The following is a 15,100-nucleotide window of genomic DNA, read 5'->3' on the forward strand; positions in this document are numbered from 1 at the left end:
AATAGAAATGTTATCATGTGTGCTCTTAATTTCTTGGCTTTCGTAGCATTTGCATTTAAGGGCCTCCTTTGGCTAGTAAACTTATTTGCATAGTGACTAATGCTTCAGCTATTGTCACGAGTCGACAATTCTTTGGTTGCGAAATAACCCGTGAAGCACCCGGTGAGCCGACAACACCAAGCCATTCTTCCTCCTTTAGTTATTCGTAAGAACAGTACGGCAAATTGCATTTTCGTATCGAATCATACCCCGCTTAGTATAGCTTGGTAATCCAATCCATGGAGCGAGATAGCATATCACTTTGGGCATAATAACTAGTTTCAACTTTCAACCTATTATGACCTTATCAAGAGAGTGGCATCAACTCTCGATCAGTTGTGCATGAGGAGCAAACCTGCATTTGAGGAGCTCCGAAGGATATATTCGTTCTATCCTAGAATTCTTAATATCAACCGTCCCGACACAACTCTCATAGACTAGTTGTATCCATGTCCTTTACATCACTATCTCTTCAATCAATAACCCCATCGTCCACTCATAAGGGCACACAAGTATGGGAAAAATCATGGACCTTGACATTCTCTCCTACTCATTTTTGCAACACCCTCATCACAGGATGTTCTGTCGGTTCCTTGTGTTTCCCAACCATCAATACCATTCCCTGGGACTTACATAGATGGCAATGCTTGTCTAACAAAATAGGCCACCCTGCTCCATTAGCAGCTTCCCTCAATTAACGTCGATCGCAAATCTTCAGTCATTTGTGCTCCTTGACAAGTATGGCATCCCCAACCAACTATGCTCCCTTGGTAACACCTTCTTTCCCCTACTTAACTCCTCCTGATCTCTGTAGACCAATGGAGGGTTCTCCCCTTGTTGGAAATGTGATAATAGACCTCTTCTTAAGATTCGTTGATTGATCTGGGAACATTATCCCTATCTAGTGAGCAATTCAGTCCCTTCCCATACCCCATTGCCATTCTAGAAGGTAGACGAGAGCTGCACGTTGTTCAAGCCCTCTTGGCCTTGACAATCACTCTCTGCCCTCGTAGGCTTTCCCTAAATCAACCACCTACTGGAGGGATCTTGCTCTAATGTCATTTGTCATGAGTCGACAGTTTCTTGGCCGTGGAATAACCTGTATGGCGCCTGGTGAGCCAAGAACACCAGCTCAACCTTCCTTCTTTAATTATTCTCAAGATAACCTGTATGGTGCCTGGGGAGCCAAGAACATTAGCTCGGCCTTCCTTCTTTAATTATTCTCAAGAATAGTCTAGTGAATTGCATTTCCATTTTGGATTGTACCATGCCCATATAGCTTGGGCATCCAGCACATTAACTGGTTTCGGTCTACCATGGTCTCATTAAGAGAGCTAGATTAACTCTCAACCAGTTTGTGCATGTGAGGACAATGTTGCATTCGGAGCTTCATTGAGATATATTTGTTCTATCTTAAAACTCCTTGCACCAACTATCCTAATGCCACTCTCACGGACCAATTGTTTTCATCTCCTCTATATCAACTCACTCTTTATCCGATAATCACAAGCTCCACTCACAAAGGCACATGAGTATGGGAGAATCATGGATGCTGACACAAGCATGCAAGGTTATGTTCAATACTTTTTCAGTGATGATGATTCGAATTGAAGCTAATTATGTAGGTCTTGGTTCGGACGCTAGCACATTTGCTCTTGAAAATGGCATTTCTTTGACTTCTCTAGGAAAGAATGTGGCCGAAATGAAGAAGTCTTTTGTTTCTAATGATGTGGAATTCTAGATTTGGAAATGACGATTGGATTATTTTTTTAATGCTATAAGAAATAACGAGACTATTTACGGGCGACAGAATAAAGCTCAAGGGACACGATTTCGAGTATTCCGAAATGCTTTCTAGTGTAACTTCAACACTCAGCATATAATATATGTTATGTTTTCGACCCAAAAAAAAGTAGAGGAGTTCAGGGTGGCCGAAAGGGGGGAATGGAGAGGGACTTGACATTTTGACTTCTGGATACCATCGAGGCCTGATCCTTAGACCGATGGATGCCTCAATCGACGCGGGCGTTTGTCGGATTGGAACATGACGGTGGTCGATTGCGAGCACTGGTGCGTGCCTGGTCCTATCGACATGCGGAACGATTTCTTTTTCCATTTTATGAAGTTGGAATGTCGAGTGTCTCTTCAGGTCAAAAGAAGGGTGCGTGATAATGATGATGGGGAAAAATGAACCCTTTCGTCCTCACTTGAATACTCATAACATGCATCATATTTCGAGAGCAACGAAATTTCATATGATAAATCTATCCACATATATCAGTAAAATCTATATAGGTAACTCTATCAATATAATTTTAGAATCCGTGCTATCTTCGAATTTGGTAAAATTGGTTACTTGAGTTTTTCTCTTTAATTGATACTTTCTTGCCGAGCCGAATTGCGTGACCTGCCCTTTTTCTTTTCCAAAGGGAAGTGAAAGAAGGATTGGAGTTTGAACATCCTCGACGATTATATCTGCAGCAAATGTCGTTCGAAAGCCATTCCATTACCTTTTTTGTTCTTCTCATCACTTTGCCTTTATCCTAAGAAACAAATTTAGCAGGTCCTTCAAGGCTCTTTCCTCTCTTGCATGTACATCCTATCTTTTTTAATCTTCCACACCATCTTCCATGACTCTACCTTCACTAGTTCTGTCTCCCTTCCTTGCCTTCGAAAAATTCTAGGAGTTCCCGGACGTTGATCCTTTACTTACTTCCGATTCATATTCCCAAATCCATTTTAAATTGCCTTCCCCGTCCCTTCCTCAACTTCACTTCCAATCCAATCCCCTTCCAACTCTCTCTTTCCACTCGAAAGGAGAAAAAAACATCGATATCGACCAGCTCCATTTCCATCGTTCCCGTCCTCATCCCAAGTCTTCATTTAATTTCTCCTGGTAAACACCTCCTTCCCTTTTCGATCCCATCAAAAAAAGACCCTCGAGATGGAGAAAAAGCCAGCGGGCAATCAATTCCTAGTGATTCAGTTGCCACGAGTTGAAAACATTATACCTTAAAGAGTTCTTTCACTCCTCAGGTTTGATTTTCCTACTTCATTGTAATAATCAATTTCCCTCTTTTTCTCAATTTTCTCTAGTGAGTCATCCCTAGTTGAGGAAAAATAAAACGAAAAAAGAAAAAAAAAAAGAAAAGGAAATATCTATTAAACGCTGGTAACGAACCCACCAACCACCTAACAGATAATTAATTTAAATAATGGGGAAGAGATTTCTGCGAAAAGTCGAAATCTTCGTCTGCAAGCCTTTTGGCAAACGCCGTCCTTCTCCTCCTCCTCCTCCTCCATCTCCACCACCTTCGTCACTGCCGTCGCCGCCGCCGCCGCCCCCCACGTCTCCGCTGAAGCCCAAGTTCCCCTTTGTCTTCCCACGCGCCGAGTCCACGGTCCTCCCCGATCCTTCTCCCTTCTTCTCACCGAGCCTCCTCTCTACCCCGCTCCGGACGAACTCTTTCTTCCAGAACTTTGCTCTCAACAATGGCGACCAGGCTGAGTACATTCACCCCTACCTTGTCAAGCCCTCCCCGTCCTCTGTCTCCATCTCGTTCCCTTCTTGCGTCGCCTCCTCCGCCTCTTTGTACCAGGTGTTCAACGCCGACCTCACTGTCTCCGCTATTTCGGGGGACGCCGCTGGACACGGCGTGGTGCCAGAGGCACCACAGCACATAATCTCGTCGTACAGCGACCTCAGCGTCACTCTGGACTTTGTGACTTCGAACCTAAGGTTCGTCCTCGTCAGGGGGAGCCCCTACTTGACCTGCTTGGTCGACCACGGGACGGAGGTTGCGATCTCAACTATTCACGCCATCCTCTCGCTCTCTTCGAACAGTAGCCGCACCAAGCATACTTTGAAGCTCAACAACAATCAGACTTGGCTTGTTTACACTTCCTCGCCGATCAGTTTCAGTCACAGTCTCAATGCCATTACTTCCTGTTGACATTCGATTTTTTGTCGACATATTTTGCAAGAAAAATATAAAAAAATAAAGAGCCAAAAAAAAAATGAATGAAAAAGAATGAAAACATTAAAAAAAAAAATGTAAAGAAAACAAGAAAAAAAAAAGAAAACAAAAATAAAAAAAGGGAAAAAACGCTGAAAAAAAAAATAAAAGGCTCGCTCATTTTTTTGGCGCCGGGGGCTCACTTTTTTGGCGCGAATTCTCTCTCGGGGACTCTCCCGCTACATTTTCTCTCTCTATCAAACTCTCTCTGGAGGGGACGCTCTCGATGGGTGACAATTTCTCTCTGTAACTGCTCGATGGAGCTTCCATGGCAGATCTTGAAACCCTAGCCTCGCTCGCTGTCTACCGGAGGGAGCTTCTGCCTCCATCTCCAGCGGTTCTCCGTCGAGCTCCCGACTTCGCTCTGTTCGATTCTTGAAATCTCCAGCACGCAGCAAATCCCCTCGCCGAACAGAGCTTCCCTTTCCTTCGTCACTCTCTCTCGGATTCTCTCTCTGGTTGGCTCGATCGCGGCGACATTGGCGAAGAAGGTGGTGGCGATAGCAACGACGACGATGGCGACAGATGCTCTCTCTACAACGGTTCCTCCACTCCGAGATCTGATCGTCTCCAAAACCCTATCTCAGCTTGATTCCGCCATCGATTCGACCTCTTCTATTCATCATCAACCACCCGAGCTCTTGTCGAAGGCTAGGGTTTTCTCTCGTTAGCGGGGATCAGAGATCGAAGGCCGGTGGTGTGGGATTGCGAGGATCGGGTTCTTGCTCATGGATCAGAGATGAGTTCTTTCTGTTTTCTCTCCTCGGTTCTCTCCCACGGAAGTTCGGTCTGCAAATTTCTCTCTCTCGCTTAGAGGTGCAGGGAGCTCAGATATGAAGCTGACCGGCGGTGACAGCGGTTCCCGATCTGCGGCTTGATTCGGCTCTCCACCGGATCCGACGCCTAACCCCTGTTCGCTCGGCTCTCAGTCCTCTGGTGCAGAGGCTCGCCGGTGATCTCTCTCTCTAGGGTGGCCGGATCGGCGACAGCTATGGGGACGATGACGTTTAACCGAGTTTCTCTCTAGATCGAGCTCACCAGGGCGGTGAACTCTCTTTCCCTCTTTCTCGATCTTCGTTCTCTCTGACTCGAACATTTTCTTTCGGCTCTGTCTTGCGCGCTAGATTTGACTTGCTGGAACGGCTGGTCGAGGAGCCCGGAGTTTAGAGTTCAGATAGCGTCGACGGCAGCGACGACTTACGATCCTTCGCCGATTCATTCAAGGTACGTTGAACATAAATTCATCTTCCATATCCGGATGTTCATTGTGTTGAACAGTGACTGAGGATTCTAATTTCTGTTTGTGAGAAACTTACCTATTATCGAAGTTCATTGGGTAATCTAAGCCCGTAATATTGTTGTTGTGATAGTTTGGCTGTGTTTTCCTATTTGGCTGTTGCATTTTGGACTCATGGCCAAGATGCCTACTTTCTACTCGATGAAATGCTCAAGTTAGACCAGAGTTGGCTCTCAAATGTCTTTTGACCATTGATCGGTAGATGTAATTGATTCATGTCTGAAACTGAACCATTGATGAAATAAGTTTTGCCATGGTCGAGGAGAGTCATATGGATCTTCATGCCTATTTGTTTGTCGACTAAACATGTTTTGTTAGGTCCTGTTTTGATAAAGAAAGGTAAATAAAACAGCATGTTCTAGATTAAAATCAAATTAGTCCTATTCAAGTTTTCATCAGTGGTTGCAGACATTTGGAAACTCATTATGCCTTTGTTCCGCTCCTCAGTGACCTACATTACTTGCTGATTTTCTGTGAATTCTTGCTGATATGGGAAATTCTCCAGTTAAAAACGATATGTTTTTCGTCCTTTGAATAGTACATTGCAACGTATCTTTGTTAAGTTGCTTTGGACTGTACAGCTTTTCTAATTCGTTCCTGATTCCATGGTACTTTTTACTGTAAGGATCCTCAATATGTGTTGGTGCAGAAAGCAGTTCCTCTTGTATTTGTAGCTGGAGAGAGATTGTTTACCAATTGACTTCAAACTTAGGGAGGCTAGTATAGCAACAACTCCGTCATACATATGAAGTGTGACGCAACTCCATCATACATATGAAATGTGATGCACCCGACCTCTGGAATAGTAATTCATGTGTGCATTCGCTGTGTTGATTGATGTAGTCCTCAAGGTGCATAGATATTCATGGTGAGATGCGCATATATGGATATGGATTGCTCATCAAATTATCATCGTTTCTAGCCTTGAATATAATAAGGGTGTTTGCTGGCCATTTTGTTCTCATGGGGAATGTGAAGATTTCAATGTCATTTTAGTAGTGTTTTAGTTGTGTGAACATATAGAGAGATGCCGCATTGATGTCACATTTGTTTTCCATCAAATTGGGGCAATTCAAGACTTGAAACATATAAGAAATTATGATATTTTATGTTGCCCTGTTCTATTATAGACTGACTAGTTCATGTTTTGGTATTTCTGGAAATTCATGTGTTGATATGATGGTAGTCTCTTTGAGATTTGTTTGGGATATGCTGAACTTCATTGTCAGAATTTTAGACTAGAAGAAACTTGCAATACTCTGGGTTCTGGTCTTGTCTCTGATGGCGGCATGTGTGGTAGACATGTAACCTGTTTTGCTGATAATTCATGTACCTATTATTTCCTCCCATGTAGTTGGAAATTCGTCAAGAGGCCTTGGATGATTAGCTCTCACTGTATTAAAGTTAGCAACTGTGATGCATTCGCTTTGAATACTTGTGAAATAGAGAAGTATTCTAGTTTAAACTTCATGACTCTAGTCACCATTTGTGAATACAAAATATGTCATGCTTTTGATTGTTTTGATACGTGATGATTGTTTCTTTCATTTGTATGCATCTAGTCATCCAGATTTCTTAGATTAGGTTTAGAATAGGATCCTGAACATGGATAAAGCGTGAAGATGGTAGAGGTCGATGTCCATTCCGACCATTGTTATGTACTATTTGTTTTCCCGACATATGTCTCAGGTTCCATGCATTGTATAAAACCCGACAAGTTGCGGGTTTCTTTTCTTTCCCAATTATTTTCTCTTTTATACTTTTAGGATTGCATAATTAGGTTTACTGCTTTTCTTGATTGTTTAGTTGATGTCTTGTAATTTCAATTTCATTGATTGTTTTCCTTTCATTTTTTTTTTTTTAGGAATAGAATAGAATGAAAGTAATCCACCACGCATGATCACTAAGTCTAGAATTGATGATCCCGAAAAAGTAAAAAGAAATGCATGGACATGTTAGGAAAAACACAACATACTATTTAGGTACCAAAAGGGCGTTAATAGTAATATTAGCGTAACCCAAATCCCCGAACCTAGATATCTGGTTGCGTAGGAATCGAGAGAACTCTCCCGACCCTCGATTGGGTTTTCTAGCCGACCCCCAAAGAATGAGGCTTGGGCGACTCCTGTATATTCTTAGGTTGTTAAATACTTAGATTGCATAAATAAATCCGCTGTTGCTCGGGGTACGAGCTTGGGAAAGGTCGCGATCTTGTGAGGAAACTCTCGTGATCAAAGTACCCCTAAACTTGACCTTTCCCACCTTGGACATTCGAGGGCGGCGAGATTGGGTCGCGACACTTCCGGAAGGCTTTCGGGGGTTATTAGGATTGCTTGTTTGCCCGACGGTGGATCACTTAGTGAGAAGGTTTTAGATAGGTTCAGTTCTTCGTATGCTCTGTCTAGTGATGCAGTGTTGACTAGACCATTTTGTGTGGAGTACAAATGGGGAAGAGAGGATGGGGGGATCTGCTCATGCTCGCGCACCCGCTCCACGTTCGACTTTTGTCTCTTGAGGACTGTCGTGTCACTGTGTTGGAGGATTTTAAGTACAGGAGCATCGATGGTGATCTTGTTTGTGTGGTTGGAGATTCCTGGGTGTTGAGATCTAATCCTGTCTCTGTTACTTGGCATTCAATTAGAGGCGTCAAGGAAGAGTCACGCGATGAAATCATTAAAGTCCTTCGTAGGAATGCGGAGTCCCTTAATCTAGCTGCAATAACGACAGCTTCATCTTATTCTTATGGGAAATTGATCGCTAGAGCGGCGAGGTTGGCTTTGATTACTGAGGAGGTGTGTTATCCTGAAGTTATCCCAGCGATCGGGAAATATTTGAAGAGCACCATAGAACCATGGTTGGATGGGACCTTTAGTGGTAATGGATTCTTGTACGATGCGAAATGGGGTGGGATTATCACCAAGCTAGGATCAACCAATCCTGGTGAAGATGTTGGCTTCGGGTTGTACAATGCTCATCACTATCATTTAGGGTATTTCCTTTATGGAATTGCTATTCTCGCCAAGATTGATCTTGTATAGGGAAGGAAGTACAGGCCTCAAGCTTATTCACTGATGTCAGATTTCATGAACTTGGGGAAAAGATTGAATTCCAATTATCCGCGTCTGAGATGCTTCGACCTGTATAAATTGCACTCCTGGGCTAGTGGATTGACTGAATTTGCGGATGGGCGGAATCAGGAGAGCACGAGTGAGGCTGTGAATGCTTACTATTCAACTGTTTTAATGGGATTAGCCTATGGAGACACCCATCTTATTGCTGTCGGGTCCATGCTAGCTGCAATGGAAATACAAGCAGCTCAAACATGGTGGCATTTTAGAGAAGGCGATAATTTATATGAGGAAGACTTCACTAGGGAGAACAGGGTGGTGGGTGTTATGTGGGCTAACAAAAGGGACAGTGGTCTTTGGTTTGCCGACACGGAGCGGAGAGATTGTAGGCTTGGAATTCAGGTTTTGCCTCTATCGCCTATCACTGAGGTTCTATTCTCAGATGTCCAGTTTGCGAAACAGTTGGTGGATTGGACATACCTGACACTGAACAGGGAGGGAATTGAAGGATGGAGAGGATTTGTGTGTGCCTTGGAAGGGATTTTTTACCAAGGTAATGCGATGGAAAAAGTGAGGAGCTTGAGTGGTTTTGATGATGGGAACTCTATTTCTAATCTTCTGTGGTGGATTCATAGTAGAGGTGATGAAGAAGAGACATGATACAGGGATGGAGGAAAGTACTGTTGGTTTGGTCACTATTGTCACTGAAATTCTTATTTCGGGGACGGATTCAATTGCTTTAATGAGATATTCTATTTGGAGTATCCATGTACTTATTGATAGGGCTACTAAGAACACCTAGAGGGGGGGTGAATAGGTGTTAAAGAAATTTTTGCAAAACTTAACAGCTTAATTCGTCTTTAAAAAACTGTAAATTAAAGTAAAGAGTTTAGGGAAAGAGTTTAAGGAAAGAGAATTGAAACACATCGTTTATAGTGATTCGGCTTAGACCAAGCCTACGTCCACTCTCCCGCACTGACAGCCCACCAGCTGGATTTCACTAAGAACCAAAAGAGATATTACAATCTCACGTCCTTGATTCCACAGTGTAGAGACTCTTCTACACTTCCTCAAGGTCTCACAAATATCTATCTCTTTCAAATACAATATAAGCTCAGCAAATGAAATAGCAAAGAACTAAGAGCTTCAGACTTTAGAATTCTTCTATCACACACACTCGATTAGCTGGAGCGTCTTCCTTATATACTCATCTATACCTTCATATCCGTTGGCACCTTCCAAAAGGAGTTCTTTTAATCTATCAGTTGGATAGAATCAATTTAGGGAGATCTCGAGTTATAAAAGGAATGTGATGAAAGCCCACCAATCTTGCTCGCCCATACAATCAGGATCTAGGTTTCCATAAGTAGAACATTCCAAGTATACTTCGCCAATCAATAGATCTAATTATTCAAATTGATTTTCAATGAGAATAATTGATCACGAGGTGCTATCTCCAGCTGTGAGATCTTCTTCAACCGTACGAATCAAATCCTTATCTGGATAAATCTTCTCTTCGTCGGTCTGGAAACTATCAATGATGGTAGACTTTGAATCTTGAGTCTGGAGGTCTTCAGACTTTGATGGTAGAGTCTATAAGTCTTCAGATTAGACTGATGGAAACATTTTGTCAACTTCAAAACAAATAAGGAAGTTTTCTCCAACAATCTCCCCATTTTTTATGGTGATAAAATTTTCCTGCAGATTTGAATACTTTTGTTCTGCAAAACAACGCTTAAGCAAAACAAGATATCTCATAAAAGATAAGAGGATTAGGATATGAATAGCAACGATTCTGCAACCACAGAGAACATGTTAATCCTGCAAATTAACTATTCTTCCATAATCATTAACAAGGCCTAAGTTACTGCATGCATCAAAAGATCAAATCAAGTAGTCCACAACCAAACAAAACAAGGATAAGTCCAAAAAATCCAAAGTCAAAAAGCAAACAAATATCAAATCAAATATCAAATCTGCATCAACCTTCTCCCCCTTTTTGTGAACAGCAAAAAATGGAAAACAAATAAAGAGTTGTTTAAAAATGAAGAGAGTCAAAGCTGTTTGGGCAGGCAAACAAACTGGAATTCTCCCATTGAATTCACTGTCTTCTCAAGCTTTTCAATAGTCTACTTCAGCAGCTGTAAATCTTCACCCTTCATATGATCTTGCACTTGAGTCTTCAGGGCGTTTAATTGATCGTGTAGAGACACTGAAGTGGACATGAAAGAATTCTTGAGATCTTGCATTTCATAACTCATAGTTTATTGCTCTTTCCTGACATCCAGTAGAATTTCTAGTAGTCGCGAAAAGTCTGTTGTATGTGCTGTGGCAGAGCTTGGTCCAGTTGAGTCGAGTCTAGGAGTTTTGAAAATGGATGGATTTCCAGCAGAGTGTCCACCATGACTATGAATGGATGCATCTTGTTTATCCGCAGCTCCCCCTGAATGTGTGCCTTTTGGAGGAGAGATGGATTCTACTTCTTGTTTTGCGTCAACAAGAGTGTGATGTTTTTCTTGAGCTTGCTCACTAGCAATTCCACTCTTCGTCTTTCCAGAGTTGCTCGACAAGGATATAGCCAATGTAGGCTCAAGAGATTCATCCTGAGCCATGTCTTCCTCTCTTCCTTCCTCTTCCTCCTCTTCTTTTTCCTCTGCTTCTTCTCTTCCTTCTTCTTCCTCTTCTTCTTCTCTTATTTCTTCTTCCTCTTCTTCTTCTCTTCTTTCTGCATCTCTTTTCTCAGTCTCTTCTCTAGTCTCGCGAAAGCTAACGAAACTCTTCAAGTTCCTTAAGGCTGAAAGAGTTATCTCATCCTCATCTTCCTCATCATGCAAGATGAGAGTTCTCTTCTTCTTTGCTGAAGCACCCATGGGGTCCTTGCCTTTCCTTTTGACCCCTATAGAAACTGGTTTCGCCTTAATTGGAGACTTCTCCTTCATGTGCTCCAACACCTTTTTAAGCTCTTTCAGACGCATCTTGGTGATCATTTTGAATCCAATCACCATCAAATTAATGCTAGTCAAACACAGAGGTGCAGGAATATGAATGTGAAAATGCCTAAAAAGGTGCGTGATAAGAGCATAATAAGGGAGTTGTCCCTTATCTTTCACCACTGTCCTGTATATGTGAAACAAGATGGTGTGAGGCAGAGAGAATTTGTAACCAACATTGATGGCATGCATCAATTTTGCTTCAGACAGAGACACATCAGTCTTGGATGTCAATTTTGGCCGGATGCAGTTGATCACGATCTTTGTGCAGCAAGATGTTGGTGGCATTCATCCTAGAGTAGGATATCTTGCCTTCAACAATCCTGTCTTTCACCAATGACAGAGTAGCGTGAGCAACAGATACATTAATTGGTTGGAAACATGCTCTTTCCACCCTAATTAGGTTAGCCAAAGTGTCCATATTTACCAAGAACTCCTTATCCCTTATAGTGAAAGAGAAACTGTTTGCATCCAAAAATGATAAATTCGAATAGAAGTAGGCTGTAAGTTCTGGATAAGCAGCAGTAGATTCAGAACAAAAGTGCTCCAATTGCAAAAAAGCAAACTTTTCTCGCAAATTTACTTTCACTGAATCAAGAAAATCAAAATCAACACTCCTAGAGTTCATGACCCCTCTCTTCATTAGGTCCAAATAAACCCTTTTGTGATTCTTTGATCTGAATAGACTTGAACTGTCACCAGCAACATTTGCAGCCACACCTATTCTAGGCTGGAAATGTGTAAACATCCACTCATCATCATCTTGTCCTTCGGGTTGATTAGCCGTACCAAAGCGCGGGTCACTAGGAAAGTTGGCAAAGGCTTTTTCAGCCGATCCTTTTTCAGCAATCCCCATCTTTTCCATGTCGTGCAAGAAAATAGTTTCATTTCTATAGCCTTTCTCTCTTAGAAATTCATTGATTAACGACATAGCAGTACCTCCTTTTTTCAAGCAATAGTAAAGCTTGAAAGCAACCTTTGGAGCTTCAGACTTTAGAATTCTTCTATCATACACACTCAAATAACTTGAGCGTCTTCCTTATATAGTCCTTTATGCCTTCATATCGGTTGGCATATTCTAAAAAGAGTTCTTCCAATCTACCCGTTGGACAGAATCAATTTAAGGAGATCTCGAGTTATAAAAGGAATGTGATGATAGGCCACCAATCCTGCTTGCCCATACAATCAGGATCTAGATTTCCATAAGTAGAACCTTCCAAGTATACTTCGACAATCAACAGATCTAATTATCCAAATTGATTTTCAATGAGAATAATTAATCACGAGGTGCTATCTCCAGCTGTGAGATCTTCTTCAACCATACGAATCAAATCCTTAAGAATATTCTTGCATCTGGATAAATCTTCTCTTCGTCGGTCTGGAAACTATCAGTGATGGTAGACTTTGAATCTTGAGTCTGGAGGTCTTCAGACTTTGACGGTAGAGTTTATAAGTCTTCAGACTGGACTGATGGAAACGTTTTGTCAACTTCAAAACAAATAAGGAAGTTTTCTCCAACACTTATGTGAGGATTGCTTTGTGCCCTGTGTATCTATCTTCAGAATAAAATGATTCACTAGCTCTGCTTCTCTCTATGACCCTTCATTATTGTCCCACATCACTACAATTACATTATTCACTTTGTCGAACATTTTCGTGCCTTTAAGATGCTCGCTGATATAAGTTAAATCTCTTGCATTTTGTTTCAATAAATCAGTGACAAGTTCGGTGCATTATGCGCTTTGTTGCCACTTTAGGAGCCCATGGAATTCGATTTAGAATCGGTCCATTGGTAAAAAGAAATAAATCATATCTCATAATTTCACCAAATCTTATTGTCTCAAACCTTGGGAATAATTTGCGATAGAATCCATTTCTTTTCGATTCAATAATGACTATGAAAGTCTTAAATTTTATGTTGACCGGGTCACTTTAATTCTTAAACTTTTTGTTAGATCACTTATGTCTTAAAATTCATTTCAGTTTGTCGTTTGAGTACTTTTGTTATTGAGTTAGTTTTAAATGGAAGGAAACTCTACGCGGAATTTTTTTTTCCTGAACTTTTCATTTTTTAGACTCATGGTGATGATGCGGCATTGATGAATGTCATACGACAAAAACTCGACAAAAAGAATAGAAGAAGAATAAAAATACAAAAAAAGATGGTGGAGGAAGCTGGAAGTGTGCGTAGATCTTTTTTCCTTTTTCGCTGCAAGAAAGGGCAAGGGGCTGCTTGCCCGGTGTTTGAATTGCCTTCTCTTCCCCAAAGAGGTTGAAGAGGCAGAGAAATGCGCCCAGTCAATATGAGCTGTTCTTAGAATGACCTTTTCTTATTTTTAATGGAAATTTAAGAGCTGAAAATCATATGCCCACGACTCCCTTTCTCCTAATTATTGCTCTAAAAAGGACGCAAGAGAGAACAAAACAAGGACTCCTCATATTTCCGGGAATGTCATCATCAATCTTTCGATTATACCCTAGGAAAAATACTCACCTAGATAGTGGTGAGTGTATTCATATCGATCATAATGTATATATACGAAATTTTCTAGTAAGATTGACTTTTAAGTTATTATCGTGATTCTTGTGTTGTAATTTCATCTTTGATCTTATCACGTTTCATATGTGTAAAATCATTAGGTAGACCAACCGGAAGACATATCTCTCCGGTACACCACGGGCTACAACTTCAAGCGGTGGCACCTCCCCAAGCACAACCTAACCCTAGCCACCTTCTGGGCCCCCTTCTTGGTCCGCACCACCGACGCCCGCGGCGGCCAGACCCTCGACGGCATCCTCACTCTCCACCTGGACGAGCCCCACCCTTCTTGGTCTGCTGAGATCGGCGCCTTTGACTATGTCATTGTCTTGGCGGGCCAATGGTTCTTCCGCCCGCTGGTCTACTACCGGAGCGGGCAGCTCCTGGGCTGTTCAGCATGTGGGCAAGACAACGTGACCGAGGTGTCGAGGTTCCAGGCATATCGAGCGGCGCTACGCACCACGCTAAGAGCTATCACGGGAAGGAACGGCCGCAAGGGCGGCGGCGGCGGCACCACGTTCCTGAGGACGTTCTTGCTGGCACACTTCGAGCATGGGGACTGGACCGACGGGGAGAGCTGCCCAAGGACACGGCCGTTCGGGAGCGACGAGAAGAAGCTGGAGGGCTACGGCCTGGAGTTCTACGTGGCGCAGGTGGAGGAGTTCCTGGAAGCGGAGAGGCAGGCGAGGGCGGATGGGTCAAAGATCCGGCTGCTCGACACAACGCGGGCGATGCTGCTCCGGCCCGACGGGCATCCGAACCGACAGTGCAACTGGCCCAAGAGCAAGGTGGGCCGGGCCGATTGTGTGCACCGGTGCTTGCCCGGCCCGATCAATACGTGGAACGAGCTCTTGTTTTATGTGATGAAGTCGGACAGAGGTGGGAAGTTCGCTCAAAGAAAGCTACAGAACTTGCGCAGCTGATGTTTATGTTTATACGATATCGAGTGAATTGGGAAAAAGGCAAGTGCATTTTTTTATCGTTCGAAAAATGGTTTTGGCAATTTTCTGTTTTTCCAGCCGAAAATTTTCGGCAAAGCATGGGGAATCGCGATTTCGTTTGGGCCCGTTTCCACTCTTGAATACGACTTTAAATGACCTAGCATAAACCCGTTGTTGCAGGCCACTAAACCTTTCAAAATGAGTGATAAA

The 15,100-nt window shown here is 42.6% G+C and overlaps 1 protein-coding gene and 1 non-coding gene across 2 annotated transcripts; both read left to right on the top strand.

Annotated features, from left to right (window-relative positions):
- Positions 1–3,254: 3,254 nt before the first annotated feature.
- On the top strand, positions 3,255–9,806 carry LOC104430013. The gene is made up of 2 exons (XR_005546540.1): positions 3,255–3,979; positions 7,650–9,806. It is a non-coding gene; the product is annotated as a probable endo-1,3(4)-beta-glucanase ARB_01444 (transcript).
- Positions 9,807–13,572: 3,766 nt separating this feature from the next.
- LOC120288519 (protein trichome birefringence-like 20) lies at positions 13,573–14,872 on the top strand. The gene is made up of 2 exons (XM_039302559.1): positions 13,573–13,593; positions 14,051–14,872. The coding sequence occupies exons 1-2, from the start codon at positions 13,573–13,575 to the stop codon at positions 14,870–14,872; spliced, it is 843 nt and encodes a 280-aa protein (XP_039158493.1).
- The last annotated feature ends 228 nt before the right edge of the window (positions 14,873–15,100 follow it).

The sequence above is a fragment of the Eucalyptus grandis genome, chromosome 9, assembly GCF_016545825.1.
Source record: "Eucalyptus grandis isolate ANBG69807.140 chromosome 9, ASM1654582v1, whole genome shotgun sequence".
In the NCBI taxonomy this organism is placed as follows: domain Eukaryota; kingdom Viridiplantae; phylum Streptophyta; class Magnoliopsida; order Myrtales; family Myrtaceae; genus Eucalyptus; species Eucalyptus grandis.

Bases quoted from the DNA above. Each gene is read 5' to 3' on its own strand.
- LOC120288519 (XM_039302559.1), top strand. From the start codon at position 13,573: ATGGTGGAGGAAGCTGGAAGT. The intron at 13,594-14,050 runs GTGCGTAGATCT...TAAAATCATTAG, and splicing joins TGGTGGAGGAAGCTGGAAGT to GTAGACCAACCGGAAGACAT.